The sequence below is a fragment of the Megalopta genalis genome, chromosome 1 (assembly GCF_051020955.1).
Source record: "Megalopta genalis isolate 19385.01 chromosome 1, iyMegGena1_principal, whole genome shotgun sequence".
Lineage (NCBI taxonomy): Eukaryota > Metazoa > Arthropoda > Insecta > Hymenoptera > Halictidae > Megalopta > Megalopta genalis.
The window spans coordinates 28,354,027-28,378,577 of record NC_135013.1 but is presented as its reverse complement, the minus strand read 5'-3'; the positions used below and the strand labels follow the sequence as shown (position 1 = coordinate 28,378,577).

General features: G+C 45.3%; 1 protein-coding gene across 5 annotated transcripts in view; it reads right to left on the bottom strand.

Moving 5' to 3' along the window:
* Nucleotides 1-24,551, bottom strand: part of LOC117222338 (uncharacterized) — a 169,840-nt gene that overhangs the window by 15,568 nt on the left and 129,721 nt on the right. For all 5 annotated transcript variants that reach the window (XM_076524888.1, XM_076524886.1, XM_033473984.2 and 2 more), the window contains one exon: nucleotides 211-1,124. In XM_076524888.1, coding sequence (XP_076381003.1) covers nucleotides 211-941 — 731 coding nt within the window. In that variant the 5' untranslated portion in view covers nucleotides 942-1,124. The remainder of the gene's footprint in view (nucleotides 1-210; nucleotides 1,125-24,551) is intronic.

The window sequence follows — 24,551 nt, the reverse complement described above, 5'->3', positions numbered from 1 at the left end:
GCTCTATAACGGATTCACGATTCAGCCTGGTCTCTCGAAAAACCGAGTACGATGTCGTAAATATCTACGATCGGTTGCGTCCAAGCGAAGGTAACTAGCTCATTGTCAGCGTAGGAGACCGGTGTTCGAGCAATGCCTTAAGCGACCAGGTGAACGCGTAACCGCGAAGGAAAACACAGGGGCCTTGCTAAGCGGGATCGGTTTACGAACCTGTTGGCTCGTTTGCTGCTGGTTTTCAACTTGGTGCTGCCGAACTTGGTCTGAGCGAAGGTGGCGGTGGTGAAAGTGAGCGGCGCGGTGGTGCGCGGTATGAAAGCTGGCACGGGGCTAGGCGAGCCCTTGAAGGAGCTGGTGATCGGCGTTGGCGACGGCGCCGACGAGGAACCGGACCCGTGACCGTTCTGCTGGTTGTTCGAGGACCCGTTGCTGGCGTTGCTGCCCAGCGAGCTCGGGAATGGCGACGTGGACTTGGGGCTTAGGCTGAGCCCGCTGAGGGACGTGCCGACCGCCTCGATCGGTCTGAAGCACTGAGCCTCGGGGTTGAAGGTCTTGGTCACCTCGCGGTCCGCCGAGCTCTCGTCGTGAGGGTCCCCGGTCTCGGAGTAGAGGATCTTCACCGCGTTCATCTCGCCGATGCGGTAGCTAACCTCGCCGGGGTCCACCCACACGGCCAGCTCCGCCGGAAGGTTCTCCAGGATGTCCTGGATCGGCACGCCGCTCTCTTTCGCGGCCCGCTCCAGCACTGGGTCCACCGGGTCGCCGGTCTTCAAGCATCTGAACGCCGAGCCCTTGAACGGCTTCTCCGGGTACCAGTGACCCTTGAACTTGTCCTTGAGCGCCTTCTCGAGCTCCTCGCCGAAGAGGTTCACCCGTCTGCGAGGCAGCTTGTTGTAGAGGTACGATATCACGAAGTTGAGCGCCACCTGCACCTCGATGTGCATTTTGCCCTTTGCTGGGAGAATCTTCGGGCTGTTGCTGGTCGTGGCAGCCGCGGAATTGGACCGAGGACGCTCACACGATCGGCCGTCTTGCTACCAACGCCCGTTGATTCGCCGAATCAAAGCCGTCGGGCTTAGGTCGCGGACTATTCGCAGTCAGCCGAGCGTCCGGGTTCTTCTATGGATCTGGAACAGACAACGACGTTGCTGGTTAGGCTTTTATGCTTCGACGCTTCTCACGAAATTTTTCGGCGGAACGAGTAGATTTCTAGCTAGCTTTCCGAGTGCTGCGGACGCTCGATAAGGACTCGCTTTTAGGGCAACGGTGATTGACAGTAGAACTACCGAATTAGTCAAAATGACTGGTTTCTGATTTTCTCTTTTATAGTTTCTTGATCTTATAAAGATGTTTCTAGGAGAAATTTTCACATAAACTTCTTTATCCAAGCACATGTTATCATAGAAGTCGCGCGGAGTTTGAATGAATCCGATCTTGCCGTTGTTATAACACAATATACATGAGTCTCGTTAACAGTTCGGTAGTTCAAGTGTTAAGTTCGATTATGAGAGTATTAAAATCTCAGAACTCTTCGTCGAATGCATGAATCATTTGACAACTTGCGTTCTTTAGCCAAGTAAGACAAACTTTTGTCTATTTCTAATAATTTTGTTCCGTTCTCTATTTTCCTATTTTCTATCTCTTTTTCGTTATTTCTAATAATTTCTAATATAACCAGACCACGGATCTTTATGCAAAATAAAAACTGTCAGCACCAACAGCAAGAGAAATAGAGATTAAATAATAAGTTCATCCTTTTCAAATGACTTTAATATACTCAAAAATATGCATCGTCGTTTTCAAATTCATTTGCCGTGCACAAAATTCGCGGTCTACTAATAACCGTGACTCGGTAGAAAGTTTGTCTAGCGTACGCTTGTACATCGAACCAGCAAAATTTCAATCGCAAAATCGTGGAAGCCTGCGAAAGGAACCGAAATCTGGCGGCGCGATCTCGAAGAAATCCGAGTCAGTTACCACGGAGGAGGGAAAACAAACCGGATCTTTAATGACGTGCCCGACAAAAGCGAGCCGAATAAAAATTCGCGAGTCACCACAAAGAAACCCTATCGCTATTCTGGAAGGTGGCGGCCCCATTCCCTTTTCTCCGCCCTCTTTCTCCGCCCCTTTCTCCCGCGAACAGTGTGAAATCACATTAAAAGACGCCCGTGGAGTATCTCCGAAAGGGATTTGCTTTTCCCCGGCGCCCGTGTTATCGGCTCCTTTCACTATCCCGCATTGAAACGGAACGCTGCTTCCGGTTACTCGGGGGGTGGCCTGCCTTCGGGTTCCACCGGGTCCCGAAGAAACTCGAACGAGAGCCAATCGTTCGCGACGTATTCGCGGCGGCATAATGCCCTCCTCGGGCATCCGGCACTCTTCGACAAAGAGCTCTTATCCGCGCCCTCCGGGCCCTCGTCTTCGGCGAGCAAGCGCGTTCTCTTTCCCCGGTAATTTGGAACTCGATTATGCGCTGCATAAATCTCAACTCGCCGGCCGTCGAGCCTCTCCAGACAGATTTACGCTTCGCCGTAAGTTCCGCGGTCGCTGCGAAAGAATTGTTCGGGAAAATATGATCGACCGGTCTCTTCCAGCGTGCTGGAACCTTTTAAATGATACTTGCTCCACGAGCGCGGATACCGCGCCGTAATGGCCGCGCCTTATTCAGAAAATATTCGATTATTTGCGGCTAGACTGCGGATCCTCCATTGCGCTCGCGAGTTCGCGAGTCACGTGGAAATGTCTTCTCTCTTTTAACAATCGAAACATTGAAACAACTGGTGTACTGGCGTATTGCAAACAGATTAATCATCGGACACTCAGACGACGAGAGTTCATCGAACAAGATGGACATTTTTCACGACGAGATTGCCACAAGTTTTCCCACATTCAAATTTAATGTCAGCTAAAATTTCTACTAATAACGCATGGAAAGTTTTCTGATCATTTTTCACGCCATTCATGGGGCGAATCGATGTTTCCATTTGTTCTCTCTTGATTACGTCTCTTATCCAAAAACCATACACAGATACTTGTGAAAAAATATCGGCGACACGAAAATATATTCTGAATTGAGGAACAAACGATCAACGCGTATACATTATGTCCATCTCCGTGGAAAAAGGATTCACTCGTTTCAACGTTTCCGACATCGAACAAGAGAAGAGTCATCGGCGATCGATGTTGGCAAGAACACGAATTGAATATCGTGATACGATAATCGTGGTTAAACTGTCGACAGCTTATCGAACGGTATCAATCATACTCGTATCGTCGTGCAAAAGAAATCTTGGGAAGAAAAGAAATCGTGATGCGAGAGTATCGCGATAGATCATCGCTTCGGCGCGAAAAAGCGGAATGCGAGAAACACTGGCAGTCGCAGCAGGATGTTTCAGCCAGAAAATGGGGCGAATCTTCCGAAGGGGATGATCGGAAGCCGAGAAGTAAACGATAAGCGAGCGCATCCGTCAGGTCCTGGAAAAACGCGTTCGTGCCAGACAGGCTGCCGGCTAACTTTCGGGTGGTGCTCGTTTCCGGTCGAACGACGGGATAAAACTCTCGAGAGGGTCGTTCCGGGTGTTCTCGAGCAGTTGGGAACGCGTCTTGAGCATCGGCTCGCATGCAGCGACGAATATTCAGCTGTTCGCTTGATCACCGTGAAACGAACGGCAATAAAGGTAGCTGGCTGGGCTTAGCGGTGGCCATTTTCTGCGGAGACGTCTGGCCGCGGAAGTTGCTCCCTGAACCCGAATGACATCGAGAGGGAAAGGCTTCTCTTTACTTTTCCCCGCAGAGCTTTGCTCTTTTTGCCCCTGTCGCGCCCGGCAGTTCCTCAATCCCTTTTTTCCCTGCTTTTCATCCACTCCGCTCTTCCCGTTTTCCTTGGCTCCCCCTTGCGCGTCGCTTTCTTCATCACGACACCAGCCACTATCCTCTAACACCGTCTACGATTACCCGTCCCGCGCAGCCCTCTCCTCCAGGCCGGGCTCTCACAGCCACCTCGGAACTCAATTCCGTCCCGTTTCACCCTTTTTCGCCGTGATCTACCGGGTAAAGGCTAGAGAACGGAGAGGAAAGGGGGCGCGAACAGCCGCCGAGGAGTTCACTGGACCAGCAGCCATTTTGTAACGGGATACGGGAGGACATTCTCTGCTGTTCCCTTTTTTTCCCTCTATCTTCCCTCCGTTTCTCTGTTTTCCCCTTCTTCGCCTCTCTCTGTTTTCTCTTCTTCTCTCCGCGGCTCGTTTCCGTCCGCCCTCCTCCCTCCCGGCTCGACTTCCATCCCCTTGCCGACCAAATATTGCAGCAGACAACGTGGTCACGGGTATTTTTCAATTACGCGACTGCTGGATACCTTTGTGGCCGCTCTGCGGCACGTTCGCACCCCCGGCCTGTGGTTTCGCCGTGAAAAAAAAAAATGTTTCCTCGGCTCTGGTTACCGCGCCGAGGAATAAATCGAGGCTGCTGTTTTAATTCCGAGCTACTCCGGATATATGCGCGCGGCGCTGTCTCTCGCGGAGCAATTTCGTTGCAACGTTAGAACGCTTGTCCGGACAAATTTTGACGTTTCTTCTCCTCGTTGCTGGGATCTGGTTGGATCGTAGCCGCGACGGTACAAGCTTTCGCGACGAATCGAATAATCCTCTTCGCGCGCCTTGATTACACTCCGAAAGGGTGAACTTTCTTACTTCGAGCAGCGATTTCCTATCACGTCCGCGGCAACTTCTCCCGGGGATAGACCGATCGGTAAGCAACGTAAAATTAATAAAGTTCCGTCATCGACCGGATAAATAAATCATGAAGAACATCCGAGCAACCCTTCATCCCCCTTAATTCAACGGAAACTTTCGCCGGACGAAGTTCGTAATGTCCGCTGATGCATCGAACGAAATTCTCCCCCTTGCTCTTTCCCATTTCACCCCCTACCCCACCCCCCATTCCACCCCGGCACCGTGATTCTCAACTAATCCGCTCGAGTGTAAGATCGAACACGCGACGACGTCGAGCGATATCTGTTCAAAATTAACGAACTGTCTTCGATTTTTACTGGGTCCTCGTGATTTAGCGGAGATTTCGTGAAACCTTTCGTAAAATACCGTCGATGAGAGGAAGAATACTTTTAAGTGCATACACATTTTTTGTGTAGTTTTTATATAAAAATAATTATAATTTTTTGTATAAAAGTATCTTGTTCACTTCTTCGATTTTCTCTGCAAACTTCATTGCTTCGTGCGGAGAAATGTGCTTAAAGGGGTTCATGTCCAATGGGGTAGAGCTCTGCATTTTTTAATACATGATTCACGTGATTCCATTCTTTACTTTACAACCACTCCCAAATGATTGCTTGCGGGGGTGGCCGTTACAGTGGTGAGCGATAATCGGAGGGTCGATTCTAGTTTATATACCAACAGTTAACGCGTTCTATAAATGCGTTAAGCATCCATTGTCTAAGTATTATAGGTTATAATAACTGCGGATTTATATGGAAATTAAAAATCGCGTCGATGAAAAGAGACAGAGGCTCAACAAATACGTATTTTATCCGTTAATGATTGGAATCTCTATCGTTCTTGAAATTATGGAGACATTTTCTTGCAAAATGATTAAGTAAGTTCTTCCGTTCAAGCATTCATTGCAATCAAATCTACTTTACCTATTGATTTTCATTGAAAACGCGTAAAATCCGCAGTCTAATAATGACGCTGCGGATTTGTATGGAAAGTGAACATTTCTAAGAGATTGGGGCCAATGAGTAGGAAATGATATACGTACGCTCTGAAATTCTTCTAATATTCCTAGTGTTCTAAAACATCGCCTATTCATCATCGCATGGAAAGCAATTGTAATTCACGTACGACGTACTGCAGATTTACATGCACATTTTAATGCACTTCATTGTGCAGTTGACTTCTAAACTACTGCTACTGCCTTGAAAATTTGCTTCTGATGTGCTATAGCTGCCCACTAAATTTAAGCAATTTTTTGGCGCCTATAAGCGACCGACAAATTTTATCAGATATTATTAGTATTATTGTTATTAACGAACTTATGTAATACAGTTCAGTGTTTCGATCGATTCAATGTAAATCTAAAAAATACGTCCTTTATTTCATAGGTTGAACTATCATAAATTGTGTGCACGGTATGTATCAAAATCTGCGGTAGCCAAATGGTAAAATAATAAAGCCATTAATATGTCCACTTAAAGCAGTAAAGACTCCAATAAATTCACTTAAAACGAGATAAAGACTTTAATAAGTTCATTTAAAACTGTAAAGACTCTCTCTCTCTCTCTCTCTCTTGAATATGTTCATTTAACACATTGACTGTCGAGGTTGTTTTGAAGGAATCTGTTCTAGACGCCAACATTTAAAAAATAACAATAAGTGAAAAAGTAATAAATAAGTCATTTTACAACGCTTATTAACAATGAAGCTTTAACGTGCGCTTCGTGGAAGTCTAACAGCACATTGTCAACCGCGAGTTATCAGAGTCATCGCGAGTATGGCAGTCAGCGCGTTGAAACGGTAAAGACATGTGAACGCGATCACTCGAAACATTAAATACCAAAGATTGCTCACGCGACGAACGATCAAAAACCCAGAAGAGCTCGAAAACGGGCGGACCTGTCCTCGGAGCATCTCCGATCGGTCGATCGCGGGGTGTCCTGGGAGCCTGGCCAAAAGGAAAAGGTTTCGGTTCGCTCCTCCGGCTGACGGGTCTGGATATGTAGGTTAACCCCGGTGCACCCTTTCTGCCTCCAACAGTAGTACACGACGACGGGGTGGCCGGAGGTATTGATCCCGGCCAGGGTTGCCGGAAGCTTCTCAAGTTAAAAATACACGGTCGGCCTTGCTGGCTCGCGCGGCTCCGAAACATCCGCGGTGCGCCTTCGCTTTTTTCCGCGCGAGAGATGTCGTCTGCGTCGACGACGACGACCGCGGCGAAGCCAGGGAGAAGAAACAGAAGCAGAAGAAGAAGAAGAAGAAGAAGAAGAAGAAGAAGAAGAAGAAGAAGAAGAAGAGGGAGAAGAAGATTCGGGGGAACGGGTAGACGAGAACGATTAACGGTGGCTCGATAATTACCGCGGAAGCGCCGCGGCGGCCTGGCTGCCTCAAAGACCAAGTTCGGTCGGGTGTCCGTGTGCTTTACGACACGACGCAGCCGGAGAACAACTATTAAACGACAGCGGGGCCCCGCGCAACTATTAATTAAGTCCTCCTAGCGGGCAACTTACCCCGGAGGATAATTAAAAACGAATTGAACCGGGGAAATTGAGCCGGCCGAGAAAGCTTCGCCGCTGCATCCTTGCGTCGCGTCTCCTCTTCGGGCAAGAGCTCGCCGCGGCGAGCCTGCCAGACTGGAACCTGCCAGGCTGGTTGGCTGGCTGCAGCGGAAAGTTTCTTTGCGCCGCGATGCCGCTGCTGCATTTTGCATCGCGCACGACGGCCTCGCCGCGCACCGGTTTCGAGCACCGTTCTCTCGTCGCCGAGCTTTTCGGCCCGGCGCGCGTGTCCGCGTTTCTTTGAAATATCTCACGGCAGCAGATTTTTTCCAAATTCCCCGGAGCTCTTTCGACCGTGCATCTTCAACGGTTCGCAAAAAAGCACAGCGAAGACTCCCACATGCACACCGGAAACCTAAATCGCATAATTGTTCTGTTAAATTGCAATAGCAAGTGCTCGCGTAATGCGCTTTACGGTATCGTTACTGTGCTCTGAATTGCTTCGACATAGATCGTATCGGGCTCGGAAGTAGGTCGAATATGGTCACAGTTTAAGGGTGAGATGGAAATAGGATCATTTAAAGACGGGGCAGAAGCAGGTCGAACTGGGAGCGACGCGGAAGCAACCTAAAAGTAGACTTGGTGAAAGCCAGGAGCAGGCGGAAAGTAGGCTTAGAGGAAGCTAACAACGGACCGGAAGTAGGTTTACGTCTCTTCAAAGTTAGACGCCCGAGATCGGCTCCGCACAGACCCCTCTCTTATCTGTGCGTTACTCTTGACTGCAATTTCCGGCGTGCTCGTTCCAATTAGAATCCACTGATTTACCATCTGATTCTATTCTGAACCTTTTGACTTAAAAATACTGTTTGACACGTCGACTGCCACGCGAACAGAGAAGCGGCACTCTTGAGTCTCGCAAGATGCAAACCAATCTTGATCTACTTGACACACTGTACCAAAAATCCAGTTGCGAGTTCGTTGAAAATACAGGATGTCCCAAAAATGTCTCGCAATCCGAAAGTAGCGGATTCCGCAGGTCATTTGAAGCAACTTCTTCCTTTACAAAAAATTTCTCCGAGGCACCGTTAACGAGTTATTAACGAAAAACAGTGACCAATAAGAATGGAGTACGGCTGACGCGAGGCGGCCCAGCCAGCCGAGCTCGCCTCTCATTGGTCACTGTCTTTCGTTAATAACTCGTTAACGGTGCCCCGGAGAAAATTTTTGTAAAGGAAAAAGTTGCTTCAATTGACCTGAGGAACCCACCACTTTCGGATTGCGAGACATTTTTGGGACACCCTGTATATACGATGACATGGCAGTCGAAGCCGGAGATCCACTTTCAAGAACTTCATCTTAGAGAGATTTTTCGAGGAAGATTCACGGTGCACGTATCCAATGGAAACTCTTGTTCGGAGGATTCGATACCGGATCAACTCGGTTCACCGGTTTCGTCGTGCCGGCTGGAGCAGATCCTGGGTATCCGGTGAAAGGGGCGGCGGATTCAAAAGGACAGCCTCTTTTTTCCGAAAGAACCTCCGGAGGTGAGAACGCGGAGGGTCGGCTGCAGGTGCGCGTAAAGACCCACGAGTGCGCCCTTTTCCGTCCGTTGAATGGAGGCCACGTGGCAGAGGGGGCCGGTGAATGTGGGCCAGACAAGTGTTCTTCAACGAACCAAGTCAATGGAGCACGGGACTGCGTCGTTTTCGGGGTGTGTTCCCGGCTGGCGTGGCTTTTATGCTCTCCCCCGTGTCACGTCGATACGACGCCGAACGACGAGCGGAGACCGTCGATAATTATGCTACTCGATGTATCGAGTGGCTGGCTGGGATCGGGCTTAACGGGGATGCTGCGTCGTTTCGACGGACGACGCATAATTGCGCATCCGTGCATGGGGGACACCCTGTGGAACGTGGAACGTTCCACGTGGAGCTCGTCGACGGCCGGATCGATCGCCGAAGGCGAGGCGCTACGGGCTTTTCGGCCTTCTTCTTCTCTGCGAAGAGACAGCTTGGACCCGCTCCAGGAAACAATAGATTTGTTGACAGCGTAAACTTTTCGAGTGACAGCAATAAATCGCTCCAATTTCCGACTCGTGTGTCCTCCTTCACTTATTCTATTCTTCGCCACTGCGGTTTCCCTTTGGCATTCGATTTACTCCTTGGTTTTATTAACCCATTGCCGTAACAGTTTCTTCGTAGTTAGAATGATCAGAGGTTTTTCGATTGCAATCATTTCTAAGAAGGAAATAGATCATTTATATATTTATCGCGTGTCTACGTTTACTTAAGTGTTTAAATACCGATGACGAGAGAGCAGAATTTTATTCGGACTGAAGAGAACGGAATGGCGTTCATATTTAACAGGTTAAACTGAATAGAACAATGTAAGCTTGCAGAAAGATCTGCGATCTAGTTATAAGTACTTCCCACTTCAGATTTATTTAGGATAATAATGCCACGTGCATATTTCAACATATGTTTGCTTGCAAATTAGTAACGCTTTGAAGAAGATATAAAATGATGGAACATTGGAAGCAGTTAGACTGTTCGAATAGGATTTAATAGAAAATCGTATAATTGATAATCGATACAGATTTTAAGAATGAGAAAAATTGATCATTTTTAAAGTACTATAGTTACAGTTTTATTACGCCCTCCGAAAAAGAACATTCCACTGCAAAGAGTTAAATAACCTTCTCCAATTTTCCTCGTCGCAGCAAGAACCAGTTAAAACCTACTGTAGAAAATCTTTTAGAATTCTATGAAAGGATTGGACGGAAGATTACACCAAAAGCAGGTTTCAATGTCCTTTCCTTTCAGCATCCTGCACCGCGATTTTCCAAAGCATGTAACCCAATTAAACCTGGAATCAAAGGTGAACCAACTTCGTGAAACCTGGCGGAGAAGCTCGCGCGACTGCGAACAGCGGCGTAACCCGAAACGAAGATTGGAAAACGGGCCGGGAAGCGCAGGAAATCGGGCTTACCGACGACTCGACTCGAATCGGGTCAAGACGAGGTGCTCGACCCGATCCTGTCGTCCATGTCCGCCATTACTCGAGCGGAATGGCGTTTAAGTCGCGGCGCTCGGCCACGCTCGCTCCGCCAAACGGCAGGCCAAACGGCGCCTAAATACTGTATTAACCCTAAGCTGGCAATCGCACCACCTTAGCCGACCGATGGCACTCGTGTGCAAAAGTAATGAGAGGGGCCTCGGGTCAGTCGCACGGCGATTCGACGCGGAACCAATCCTCGGAACCGCTGAGCTCATCAAACCGGGACGTTTATGCAGATTCGTGATCGCCGAGGGCAAAGTTTTATGCGCGGACTACGCGGGAAAACTTTGTTCCCAGACTGTAAATACGAATTTATTAAGCATCAAGTGGAATTCCCGCAGAAATGATTTATTCTATGGTAAGCTCTCTTAGTAAATTGTTCGACGGAAATCGATCCGGATGATATGAAATAGATATCACAGATAGACGAGTACAGCGAAGGAATTGTATCGAACGCAACGAGCAGGGGAGAATTGTCATGAATGGGACTCGTACGTTATTTACGTGATTACCAGTGTGTCGAGGATCCTTGTTAATGATCCTGTTAGGTACGACGAACTTCCACGCTTGTTTCATTATTTATTTATTATCTTGTTCCAGGACTAAGGACGACGTGCGTAGACGTCATTTTAGCGCAGGGGTTTAAGATTGACATTGAAGTTGTTATATTAGATTGAAATTGTTAAGATGAAATTATTCAAAAATAATCTTGCTCGAACAAAATAAAGTTACATCCTCTCCGTTACTTTCGCGATGCAAACTTCCCTATTTTTCCACTGGATTCTAAATGAAGTGTGACAAATCTAACTAAATTCAGTGTCGTCGTTCTTACAAAGGTGTATTATATGTATATAGGTGTATTATATATATATTATATTTTTGTTCTTGTAAAGATGCTATCAATTTTAAAGTATTGCGAAGCACGAGAATTCGTCAACTTTGATGGTCTAACCATGCTTGAAAATGTCGAGCTTCTAGCTGCTGCATACAGAAAATTCTCCCTAATTGACGCTCAGATTGTACACAAAGATGAACAACTTTTTACAGTTAGTTTTAAACTTTTTATAGTTACCGATTAACAGTAACTACATAAACGAGCTGCACGGCTGGGATAATCGTATCTCCTCTTCCCAAAATTGTCCATTTTTCAGTATAATCCGAGCGTCAATTGGGGAGAGTTTACTGTACTTCTGCATACCGAAAAATTTCCCAATTAACACAAAAAAAGAACTACTACAATTTTAGCGACTCCATTCGAAACAAATTTCATATTTTGCAATCCAGAGAGCATTTCTTACAATCGAATACAGTGAAGTCTCCCTAATTGCTTAGATTGTATACAAAAATGGACAGTTTGGGAAAAGGAGATACGATTATTCGAGCCTTGCAGCTCGTTCTTATAGTTACTGATTGTCAACAATTATAAAAACGAGCCGCAAGGCTCGAATAATCGTATCTGCTCTTCCCAAATCGTTCATTTTTGTGCAGAATCTGAGCGTCAATTAGGGAGACTTTACTGTATTTCTCCGAACAAAAAACTCCGAAATATACGGTATACAGTAATGTCTCTCTAATTGACGCTCAGATTGTCCACAGAAATAGGCAATTTGGGAAGAGGAGATATGATTATTCGAGCGATATGATTATTGACGCTCAGATTACACAATCTGAGCGTCAGTTAGGGAGACATTACTGTATCTTGCAAGTTTTCCGCCGCACAGCTGGCAAATGACGCAGATTATGAAACAGCCTGTACACTGACTCGATTCCCGACGGTTTCCCAGTTTTCTCATGCTACGGCAGAACGGTTCGGTTGAACTCTAAAGATCGAGTCGAGTTCGAGCAGCGCCGAACCTATCGGTGAATTAGCGAACGGCGTTTCCTCTCTGGCTCTCTCTCTCTCTCTTTCTCTCTGTCGAGCGGCTACTGCCGCTGGAAACTCTCTGATTACTCTATTCTGACAATGAATAGATGGCGGACGGGAGGAAACCGTGCGGAATCGGGTTACGTAACGACCGGTTATACAACAAATCGCGGTGCTCACGTGCGCGGCCCGTCCATCATGGCGACTCGACGTTTTAAAGGTCGTCCCGTCGTCGCATAAACAAATCCGGAACGTACACGAAACTCCGGGAATCGATTCGCGGCGAGTTCCTGTCGACGATGGCCTTCGGGGGCTTACGGTTTTGGCGCATCGTGCCACGTTGCGGCACACGATTTCGAGACCCGCCGATCGATCGCCTGAAAAATTCAACCGACCCCGACGGCTGCGCCTACCGATGGCGATGCCATGCTTCCGGATTGTCCGCCATTCCTCAGGACCGTTTCTGGGAACCATTTATTGCGCACCCCTCTCGTTCGCCAGTCGTCTGGAACGTTGGATCAATTTTGTTTCAGGCCGCTGGTCCACGAAACCGTCTACACGATGGAGCTCATTTTTCATTTTATCGGTCTTCCGACACTGATTTTGCCTAGAGTAACGCGAAACTTATTCTTTCTCATGGGTTAAATTCAACGAGGACTAAAACAAGACTGACGACTGTGCTGTTTCGTGCACAAATAGCGAGACTGAATTTATTTATATTGGTCGCTAGCTTTAGGATAATGTGTGCTCGAACAGAGACACTCGTTCGATCATTTTCTGTGGAAGAATTTTTAAAGCCTTATCAACTTTTAAATACGTGAAAATGTCAAAAATGGTAGGTTTGATGTTAATCGTAATTTTTCTTGTACACGTTAAATAAATTTTCTCGCATAAATAGCGAGACTGAATTTATTTATATTGGTCGCTAGCTTTAGGATAACGTGTGCTCGCACAGAGACACTCGTTCAATCATTTTTTATAGAAGAAGTTTTAAAATTTTATCAACTTTTAAATACGTGAAAATGTCAAAAATGGTAGGTTTGATGTTAATTGTAATTTTTCTTGTACACGTTAAAAAAAATTTTCTCGCAAGAAATAATTTTCTTGCAATTCCTGCATTAATTTTTCCTTGAAACAAGCGAATTGATTGATATCGTTATAAAAATTTAAATTTCTAAATTTCCTAGGCATTGAACAATAAAATTGGATGAATTTGTCAAGCGTTGTTCCTTGCTGGCGATCGTTAATTACATCTTGCCGATCACAACGCGCTATAAACGCGTGCAGTCATCCAGTTTCACGGAGGTCATAAATATTTAATTTCGCGAAGCACCTTCGCAGACAGTTTATCGATCCTTTTTAGCGAGCTATAAGACAAATGATAAAGCACGAAATTTCACGGAGGCTGCGTAAATGAAAGTTCTGACCTGAAATAAAGGATCCTTCTTATCAATTCCAACGCGAAGCCTTTAACACATCACGATTTATGAAGCGAAACGAAATACCGATCATTTATGGAAGATTGCTCATTTTTAATGGTTAATAAAAATGTAATAAACGCATTTCGTACAGATTATGTCAATCGGTAGTCAGTGTTTATAGTTCTCACCAGTTCTAGCCGATGATGGATGCAACAGGATCTCGTAATTAAGACGGTGATTCAATCGATAGTAAAAACTTCATATTTTTTTTCCACTGAAACGTTACAACTTGTCCGGCTCAATGCGTATTTTGAACGCAGTATTTGATAGCAACAAAATTAAGATTATTATCGCAAGTAATTAATCGAAAGAAAGACAAACAAAACTATCTTCTGCGTTCCACTTTTCCTGAACAAACGATGAAAGGACGAAAGCAGAGAAAATGATACGCTTCCGCAGATTCTACTTTTAAAAGTTAAAGTGATGCAACGAGTTAGGTCCGAGGGATTAGGTTACAATCCGAGATAATTAGACGAGTTCGCGCTGCTCCATGCTTCGGGTTTCCTACTTCGAAACTTTCCTGTCCGGGGCACGGCAGAAATTAAGGGAACCTTGAACCCCCGAGCGTCTTGCCGCGATAGATCCGCAAGTAAAACGAAACCTTTCTCCATTCGCGGGACCGTGGCCGTGACATTAGCCGAGGACACGTGCCGGACGAGTCGCGTGACATGACACATCGGGACGATCTCGTTCCCCGAAAGCACACGGAAAACGAGCTGCTCGCTGACTCTCGTCCTGCGTCGGGGGGCTGAATACGCCGAGTAATTAAGAATTTCTGCACGCGTCGCCGCTCCGGCCTCGGCGCACACGTGATCGCTTCGTTTACACAGATGAAGAACCACTCCTTCCTTCATCCTTCGTTGTTAACGCGCGCCAGTTCGCGTCTTCGAAGTCCCGCGTCAGCTTCGGAACCAGATTTTTCGAGACAATGCCGCCGCGAGTGGAACTACAGTAATGTCTCCCTAACTGACGCTCAGATCGTGCACAAAAATGGACGATTTGGGAAGAGGAGATACGATTATTCGAGCCTTGCAGCTCGTTTTTATAGTTGTTGACAATTCGTGACTGTAAATATGAACCGCAAGGATCGAATAATCGTACCTCCTCTCCCTAAATTGTCCATTCTTCTGGACAATCCGAGCGTCAAGTAGAGAGACATTACTGTATCTCGACGAAACTGTGTCGGCAAAACTGTTTTCAATAAAACTAGGATTGTGGCCACGCTAAGAATTTATATGAATTTCGACGCAAATATTCTTGAAGTCTTGTATCACATGAGAAATGTGTCAATTTTAACCCTTTGCACTCGAGTGAGGCACTTCTGAGGCACCACTAAAATTGTTAGGTCGCGTTCCAAAATAATTTTTATATTAACAAAGTTTAAATTTAAAATATTGTTGAAAGCGTAACTGTCGTCACAAGTCATCGCAAGACTCAATTTCATATGCATAAAATGCACTTTGTCATACAAAATGGAAATACCATAAGTCAGAAAAATTGTTTTAGATTTACGGTTAAAATGGCTTCGAGTCCAAAGGGTTATGTCATTATTATTTAATACTTTTAGGTTTGCTGTTTAACTTGCAATAGGGTATCAAGATGATCAAAAATTATTATAGTACAGAATTAGTAAAATACTTGTGGCCATTTGTGCACCAGTTATGGCCATGTTTGGTACCTATTCCGGCCACCTTAAAAATTTCATATTAAATTTCTAATAAGCAAAGATATAAATGATCAAAATGCAGCATAATTTTTTTAAAATGTCGATTTTCTATATTTTACTTCGAGCTACTTGAACTATAACAATATACGTATAATGAGAGATGACGTAAAAGTAGTTTTATTTTACTCATTTGACAAATTTCTTTTGCGCCATTTTTCACATTTTTTCGCCATTGGCAGCTCCCGTTATTCTAACAAAAATTTTGTTCGTGATAACATATAACAATATACACATAACGATAACGTAAGAGTAGTTTGTTTCACGTTTTATATTGCTAATGGCGGCTCCCGTTCTTCTAAAAAAAAATATCAATTGGTTGAGGCTCTTTTTCGTATTTCATACGATTTCCCCCGCTTGCCACGGTGACCTCAATTACCGAGGGCACAATTAACCTCGGCAACGATCACGGGAACGTAGCCGACGAATAGAAGTAGCCGATGTGGCGAGAGCGTGTTTCGGGCGGCCGAAGTTTCACAACGGCCGCGGTTGTTGATCATGACACAAATAGATAATCGAATTCACGACACGATCCCGGGCTTCGTACCAATTCGACGCGCTTGCGACACCCCTCGTTTCCAGCGAGTTGCGCAATTGTTGGTCCCGTGACCTTGGGTCTGTCTCCTCGTGACTCAGATTCGGACAGTGAACTGCTCGATCACACGTCGAGGCTGAGCCCCGTTCGGTAACTTCTTCGGGAATTATTGCTTTTACGGAACGACCTTCTCGCTGCGGCGGTCTCGACGTGTTGCTCTTTCAAATTGATTTCTTGGGAACGATGCCGCTGACGTAATACGCATGCTTCAGGCACTATACACGGAGGAACTGTCATCTTTATGCAAAACTTCACAACCATGATATCGCGGCAAACATAAGCTACATGGAAACTGATTTCCGTGTTCAGCAGGATCGATGAAAATTGAAGAAACAATGGAACAATGTCTCGAGAATTTGTCCACGTTTCGTCGCGAATACGTAAAGTTCGCTCGTTTAACACGTTCCGTGCCACGTGTACCATCCATGGTACACGCTTGCATGTTTACTTAGTGAACTGAACAAATTGTTTACAAGAAATTTAGAACCGAAGAATCAATTTCCACCGCAAGAATGGGCGTTGATAAGTTTTTGTTACGTTGTTATGTGTACGAGAATTAATAATTGCACGTAATACATCAAGTTTTAGTAAAATATCGAAGTGTGAAGATTCGAGTAAAAAAAGCTCGGCACGGAACGTGTTAATTTATTCGTGTTAAATGAAATTGCACAGATTTAATGTACACAATTTCTTTCGAAAGCACTACGAAATCTGTCAGATATCAAATAGTACAGCGATACCGGCTTCGAAGTAGAATGAAGAGGCTCTTTTAACCGGACAAAACGTACTTGTTCGAGAGTTAACGTTTTACTGTCTAAACGTATCTTCGAGTCTGCATCGATAATGGACGGCACAATAACACCAGGTTACTATCAAGTACAATGGGAACAGCCAGGTCAGACAGGTATAATTAGTTCATCTTATAATAGATGATTCTGCACGTTCCACATAACAGCTTATTCACAGTACGATCGAACAGAACGGCGTCGCTAATAAATGATGTAACGACACTTTATTACTAAATCGAATAACGCTGTTACGCAGACCATTATAAATCTGTTCGTCATTAGCGATACGAGTGTCATTCCTTTTTATATCTTCACGCTGATTTCGTATCGTCGGGGTAATTAACAGTCTAATAACGCAGTGGCACTGTTAAGCTGAATAGGCCAGTCGTTTCGACATCCCACGTGTTTTTCCATTTGTTATATTTCCGATGTCTTCAGCCACGAATTATCTTCTCTTCGATCGTTGCATTATTTAGCCGTATACTAATTTCACTAACAAGAAGATCTTTATTTTCGATATATTCAATCTGTTTAAATTGAGACGTCTGAATTCGATTCAGACGTCTCTTCGAATTACAGCAAATTCTCCCTAATTTTCCTTCAACTCGCAAACAAATATGCAATACCATCAATTGCAAGAAGCAATTTTTATAATTGTCGACAATCGGCAACTATAAAAAGGCAAGGCTATTAGTCGCAAGGAAAGCCGATCCAACGAAATAGCCAGTTTAATATTAAGATGGTGGAGCTTGGGTCCATTTTGACCCTAAGAATAAATATTATTCGACTACCTAGGTTCCTACAAATTAATTAAAATTTACATATATTTCACTGAGGCCTGTAGAACAGCTATCGTGTCTAAAAGGAATGCCTTAAAAAAATATGTCGGAAAAATTGATAAATCTATAAATAATTCCAAATGTATTCAATTATATTTTTGTCAAATAGATCCGCCGTTCGAGTGATAATCAGAAAATTTACGCTTGCTTGCTTTCTGTCTTCAACATCTTGTTTTTGCAGAATATTTGCAATCTGTGTACAAAAATAAATAATAAAAGAATAACTACATTTTTCCTAAAATTTGCTATTCGATATTTGGGCCCTCGAGATAGGAAGCCCCAAATAACCTTACAAATGGAATCGAAAAGCTACGATGACTGCTCTGAGGAAGCCACAAATTTCAATTCGCGTCTTCAGCAATTGTCTGACACAAGGCTTTCCTATTTTTGGAAAATTGGGGAGAACTTACTGTGCGATTACTCGAACATCCAAAACGCGTAAAAAATGAACACCGTGCAATTCCCGACGAGCCAATCAAGTTCAACACCCTCAAGATCGGCATCGTCTCCCTATCGCACACCTTATCTGCTTCGCCGACGGGTCGCACACCGCGGATGGAGAATTTCTCGAAATAAAAAAGCGGAATCTCCGGTTGCTGCATCTCGAATTACGACGACGTCTCCCTAATTAAGCGGCCGGTTCCAATTAATCGTCGCGGTGTTCCGTCACGGCCGATCGCACGTGACCGAATTAATATTTGAAAAGCCGTAGAACGATCTCGAAAGTGCGAGAGGAGCGGATAAAACGGCGATAGACGGAGGAGGAGAAGCGGCGTCGCGTCGCATCGCGTCGCGTCTTCGATTGGATTCGCCCGGAGGCGTCGCTCACGATTCCCAGTCGAACCCGTCGTTGGCGGCGGTGGTGTGGGTCGCGATAAATTACCGGCTCCTACTTTTCCCTCTCTTTCTTGGACGTGTGCTGGCGAGCGAGCCGTCAGATCAATACGACACAGCCTCCGCAGACACGGGCGCCACTGCTCCAGATAACAAGCCGAGGGAGCGAGGAGCTGCCCTATAAGCCTCTATTTAAATAGCGCCCCAAATCCGAACCGTGAAGTGCCCCCCTCCCGGGAGGAGGGTGGCCGGGGAGGACAGACGAAAAGGGAAGACGCGGGGGATACCGGGACGGGATGAGGACCAGCCGAGGAAAAAAGCCGAAACGAAGCCCCGCCGGATCCGCGACCTGGGTCAATCTCTTCGGCTTTAAGCCCGCCTGGAATTACACCCGGCTGGATCTCGTTTGCCGGATCCGAAGACACCGATCTTTCAGCGAGCACCTTCGTCCTCTTCCTCGCGGAGCCTCTCGCAGATCTTCTCGCAGATCTTCTCGCAGAGACTCGGCGAAAGGAAAACGCGTTTTCTCGCCCGAAGTCTCTCTCGAATCGACATCCGTATCGAATCGAGATTGGACGCGGTGGTCGATCAATGTTCGGGCTTATGTCGGAAATAATCATTGGTTTATTCACTAACGGAGGAAAAAGTCTTGGAATAACGTGACAGATTGAATGGAACCGGAAATTAGAATTTAATGTACGTTTATCTTATTCTATAAAAATCCGTGCTAGAAAAGCCGATCCAACGAAATAGCCAGTTTAATATTAAAGCGGTGGAGCTTGGGTCAATTTTGATCCTAAGAATAAATATTATTTGACTACCTGGTTTCCTACAATTAATTAAAATTTACATATATTTCGCTGAGGCCTGTAGAACAGCTATCGTGTCTAAAAGGAATGCCTTAAAAAAATATGTCGGAAAGATTGATAAATCTATAAATAATTCCAAATGTATTCAATTATATTTTTGTCAAATAGATCCGCCGTTCGAGTGATAATCAGAAAATTTACGCTTGCTTGCTTTCTGTCTTCAACATCCTGTTCTTGCAGAATATTTGCAATCTGTGTACTAAAATAAATAATAAAATAACAACTAAATTTTTTCCGAAATATGCTATTCAATTTTTGGGGCCTCGAGATAGGAAGCCCCAAATAACCTTACAAATGGAATCGAAAAGCTACGATGACTGCTCTGCGGAAGCCATAAATTTCAATTCGCGTCTTCAGAATGGCTGGCAATTGTCTGACGAGGTATGGACATTGTCCTGCAACTCGCGCGTTGGAATGCTTACAAAACTCTAGCAACGTCGGTTATCCGAACTGCAATAATTTATGTGGTCTGCCCGATTGCATTGTCGGCGAGAGTTATTAGATCCTGGAAATGGTAGGGACGAGAGGAAGATTTGAATCGAGAAAGATTAAGCAGATCGATCTGTTTGCTCAAGTGCGGCACACTTGGTTATTTCCGAGCATAACGTCTTCGTTACGTGTAGAGCTACATAATACTCTTCGTCCTTGAATAAACAATTTGACTCCACGTGTCTCTCCGTGTTGCATTCCAAGCTTGAAAGAACCAAACTACAATGAACAGGTCTTCGATTCTTATAGTAACATTGTTGATAACGTGCAAAGAAGTTTGCGACGTGAAACAGTCGTGAATGCAGATCAAATGGACAGAAACAAGAGAAATCTGGATTGCAGTCAATGCACAGTGGATCTTTACATAAACACAAATATTCTAGCATTATTTTCTAGCAATCGAAATCAGTGTTTCCAGCAGCTAGGAATAAAAATAACAATTCGATACAAGACTTAAAAATGAATTGTTGCGCTGACATATCGGGAGAAGTTCAGACCAAAAGGAATCACGAAAGTAAAAATCCAATAAACTTAAATGTCAGAGCTTATTTTCAATGCAGGTAAACCTGTCGCAAAGAAAATAGTTCAAAGTTCGCGTGCAATCGTTTAATCTCGACGAGTACTCGCGCAAAGATTTCCGAGACAAATGAGACAATAAAAAGCCATCGAACGATAATCTAAAGATGCTCTTACGTTTTCCTAAAGTTTTTTCTGCTTCCACTCCGGACGATAGCTTCGGAAACGATTTCCCCCGCGCGAAGATCCACAGTCCAGCGAGCATAACTTAATTCCCCTATCATTAAGTCAATTGCTTCGGTTCCGCATAATTTTTGCGTCCGTTCGACGCACCGAATGCTGATCGCGGCACTTAAGCCACGCGATATCGCGCGGGCTCGCGCGTCCAATAAACGCATAAAACAATTGATCATAGTGCTTTTCCCGTGGAGCATTCCTGCGGAACGATGACGCAAGGGAGCGAATCGTTCGGGATGCGCGTAGGAGGCCGGCGGGAGGCAAGGTTTATCGGTGTTTTCGCGTGTCGCTTGATACGTCAGCCGTGACGCAAGCAGAGGAATAGTAAATTTGCACGTTCGGCAAACAAGCCGCTCGGGTGAAAAGTTTTCGATGTTTTTCTCATTACGTGCGCCGAGCCGATTTGCTTTCGGCGCAGCGGCAACAGCCGCAGCCGCAGCCGCCGACGCCGCTGGTCCCTGCGAAAACACAGCCTCTCGCCGAGGAAGACAAACAATTACGAATCGGCGAAATAAGTTTCTATCGAGCGAGCGAGCTCGCCCATATTCCGGGGATATCGTCGATTTACGACCGCGCGAGATTAATTCGAGACCCGCGGATCCAAGCCACAATTCACTGGAACACGTCGCTTTGTCTCCGGCGACGTTTTGATTGATTTATCGGGGCTTTCCTGCGCCGTATCAAAAAATTTCTGATAACTCTAAGCTCCGCGGCCGGCTCGAAGCGGCGCGCTAGCCAATTAATTTATTCTCCCGTTGAAAATCCGACCGCCGGCTTATTTTTAACTTTTTTCAGGGACGAAGATCGACTTCGATCGACGGAGACGCTGGCCGAGTCCCTTCTTGTCTCTTTTCAGTTCGACAAAAACCCAGCGAAACTGCCAACTTTCGGAAAACTAAACTGGTGGACAGATTCTGCAGATTTTGCCGAATACAACAGTATACTTTCGTTTGTGATATTGCGAACATTTAAGCATGTTCGAAGAGATTTTTCTATTTGATGCAAAAACGACGGCTTCGTTGAAGCTTCGTTCGCGATGAACGGAATATAACAACGACACAGCGAGGACAACAAACGCGATACGCTATCGAAATAAGCGAACACCACGAAAAGGTCAGAGGCCCGAACCAGCCGAATGACTAATTACGCTGCCTCGTGTTTCGGTCTTGGCGCAATTAACGAAAAGATCGTATCATAAATGCCGTTCCGAAAACCAACGGTAGCAATCGAAGCGGGCCGATAAACATCGTGCGGGACGATTGAGATCTTGCCAGACATCTTTAATTACCGATCACCAGACAATGCGACGTTAAACAATTCTAATGAAAGCGAAAACATAATAAATATGACTCACCGTTTCCTGGTTCCGCCCAAAGTTCATCGAGATAGCGTTCCGCGGCGAACAATGAGGATATCTTGCCGATCTTATCGACTCGGAGCGTCTCGGAGAAATTATTTTCAATTCTGCCGGCACAAAGGGCGAGGAAAGGGGGGACAAGAATGTCCCCGAAAGATCATCGGGCATTATTCTTAAGTGGAATAAGACGGTTCGGGTCAGACCGACAGGACTCCGCCCAACATCAAACACATTCCTCGGCTTCCCTCTTCGTGCGATTCCCCGCAATTTCCTCAGTCATTCGTTTCCGCCGAGGGATCCCCCATTTATCGTGCCTTCGGAAATAAGAATTTCCTTCCGGCTTAACGAGACAACGCTACGGCGAGCTTATTTTTTTAAGCGGATTTTTACTCGACGCAGCAAAGCATCGGAATTCGTTCGACGTTGAACAGAATTCGGCAGAAACGCGATGTCGGGCAGCAGCTTTCCAACTTCGGTCGTATCGGGTTGCCTTCGGTCCTCGGGTTCGCGGCTCTAATTTATTGACTCTAAAAAGTATTAATTACTCTTCCGGAGTAGTTACGACATCGTTAAATAGGTGGGACGGGGACCCGTTTCCGCGTAATCCTTGCTTATTCCCTGTCAGTTATGAAATAACAATAAACGGTTTTAGTTGCGATAGATGCGCAAGGATGAAAACGACGGGAATTATGTAATTCGTTAGAAAGTATTTAATAACACGAAGTCTACGGCTCGGTACGGGAAGCAGGGAGTTTTCCGATGTGGGCTGAATTCGGACGCGGGTGGGAAAAAGCGTCGTTCGACATCGATGATCGATTCGACAAGGAAACGATAGGAGTACGCGCGGCCGCTCGATAATTTCGTCGTCTGCGGCGAACGTTTGAATCGGCGGCTGCAAACTTAATACCTAAAAAGAGAGTATCCGTCGACGACGGGGGACAAAGGAGAGATGAAGAAAGCCAAGACCATTATCCGAGAAAATACGGCCGGTTGTCATCTTCAGAGGCCGCTGCAGACGATCCAAGATCCGACGGTCTATTCCGCGACGTTCTATCGCGCCCGGCCGACGACTTTCCAGACCCGGCGTTGCAACACGAGCCGCCGGAAAAATGTTTCCCAAAACCTGATCGAACCACCAGAATTCGCTGATGCAATATTGGATCCAGGCAAAATGCGAGAACGATGCAAACAGAATACGATTCGCGAGACTTTTGTGAAACCGTCCTGGTTTTTCACGATGATTACAAGTTTGTGGATAGTGCCATTTTTAGGCGAACAAATCAGAAAGATGCACCGATATGTAGACAATGGAGCTAGCATTTATTCGAAGGGAAAACGTAAAGATACATTTTTGCAAAAAGAGCTGCTATTTCCATGAAAAGGTGCTTCACTCTGAATGAACTTTAAATACGATAATAGTTGAAAATATATTTTACACTTGTTCAAAAATGTTAAGAATTTAGTAATATTTGTTATTTGTCAGGTTTTCAAACATTTCGACGGTGCAGTTGTACGTGAACAAACTCAAATTTCTGACATCATCAGCGATAATTGATGTACTTCGCGCAAGTTTATAGTTTTGAGGAACAATTAAACATCTTATCTGCGAAGAATTTCTTTAAAAATTGTTTAACCTCATCCGTGACCTGTAAACTTATTTACATTAATACACTGTGACAAGTCCTTTCGAAATTATTATTTCAAAGATGATCGTCGAGCTTCTCTTGAAGAAAGAAACGATTGCAGTCGATGCTCCTCTGATGATTAACACGTTCCGTGCCACGTGTACCATCGCTACACGCTTGCATGTTTACTTAGTGAACTGAACAAATTGTTTACAAGAAATTTAGAACCGAAGAATCAATTTCCACCGCAAGAATGGGCGTTGATAAGTTTTTGTTACGTTGTTATGTGTACGAGAATTAATAATTGCACGTAATACATCAAGTTTTAGTAAAATATCAAAGTGTGAAGATTCGAGTAAAAAAAGCTCGGCACGGAACGTGTTAAATATATTAAATTCAACGGTATTAAATAATTGCAACTAAATCGTACAAATTTCGAAATGTACCGTAACCGTGACTTTCGGTTAAAATTGTGGTCACGCGTTAAAGGATAGATTTATCGTGCTGGCAGACTTTCGACCGTATTTTGCAACAATTTCACCAACCGGGCGCGACGGTTGACATGGTCCCGGTATTAATCTTTTCGCGCCCCGCGGTTTGGACCTCCTCGCGGTTAGAATGGCCTGACAAATCGCCGGCAACGAAAATGTTTTTCTCCGTGCGAGCAAATATTGTGCCGCGATGATCGAGGAACGAGGCTCGCGAAATCCAATGCTTCCGCTTGATCTCGCCCGAATAGAAAATACCTTGGAATTATGGGCCAATAAAGTGCGGATACAGCCTTTATTTCTGGCGCGTATAAGTGCACATTATTAGCACGGATTATTCCACCGCTATTTATCATCGGAACACTTTCGCTGAATGTTTCGCTGTAAGTGGATCAGCGGAAGAGCGCCGACACCGAGAGCAGGATCAGCGTTTCAGGAAGATGGGAACACGATAAAACAATTGTTTCTAGTAAAAAGCGTCGCGTTGACTGTTTACGAGTTAACTGAGATCCGTGTTACAGCCGTGTTAACGAGGATATCAATTATCGGGACCCAGTTTACGTCTGG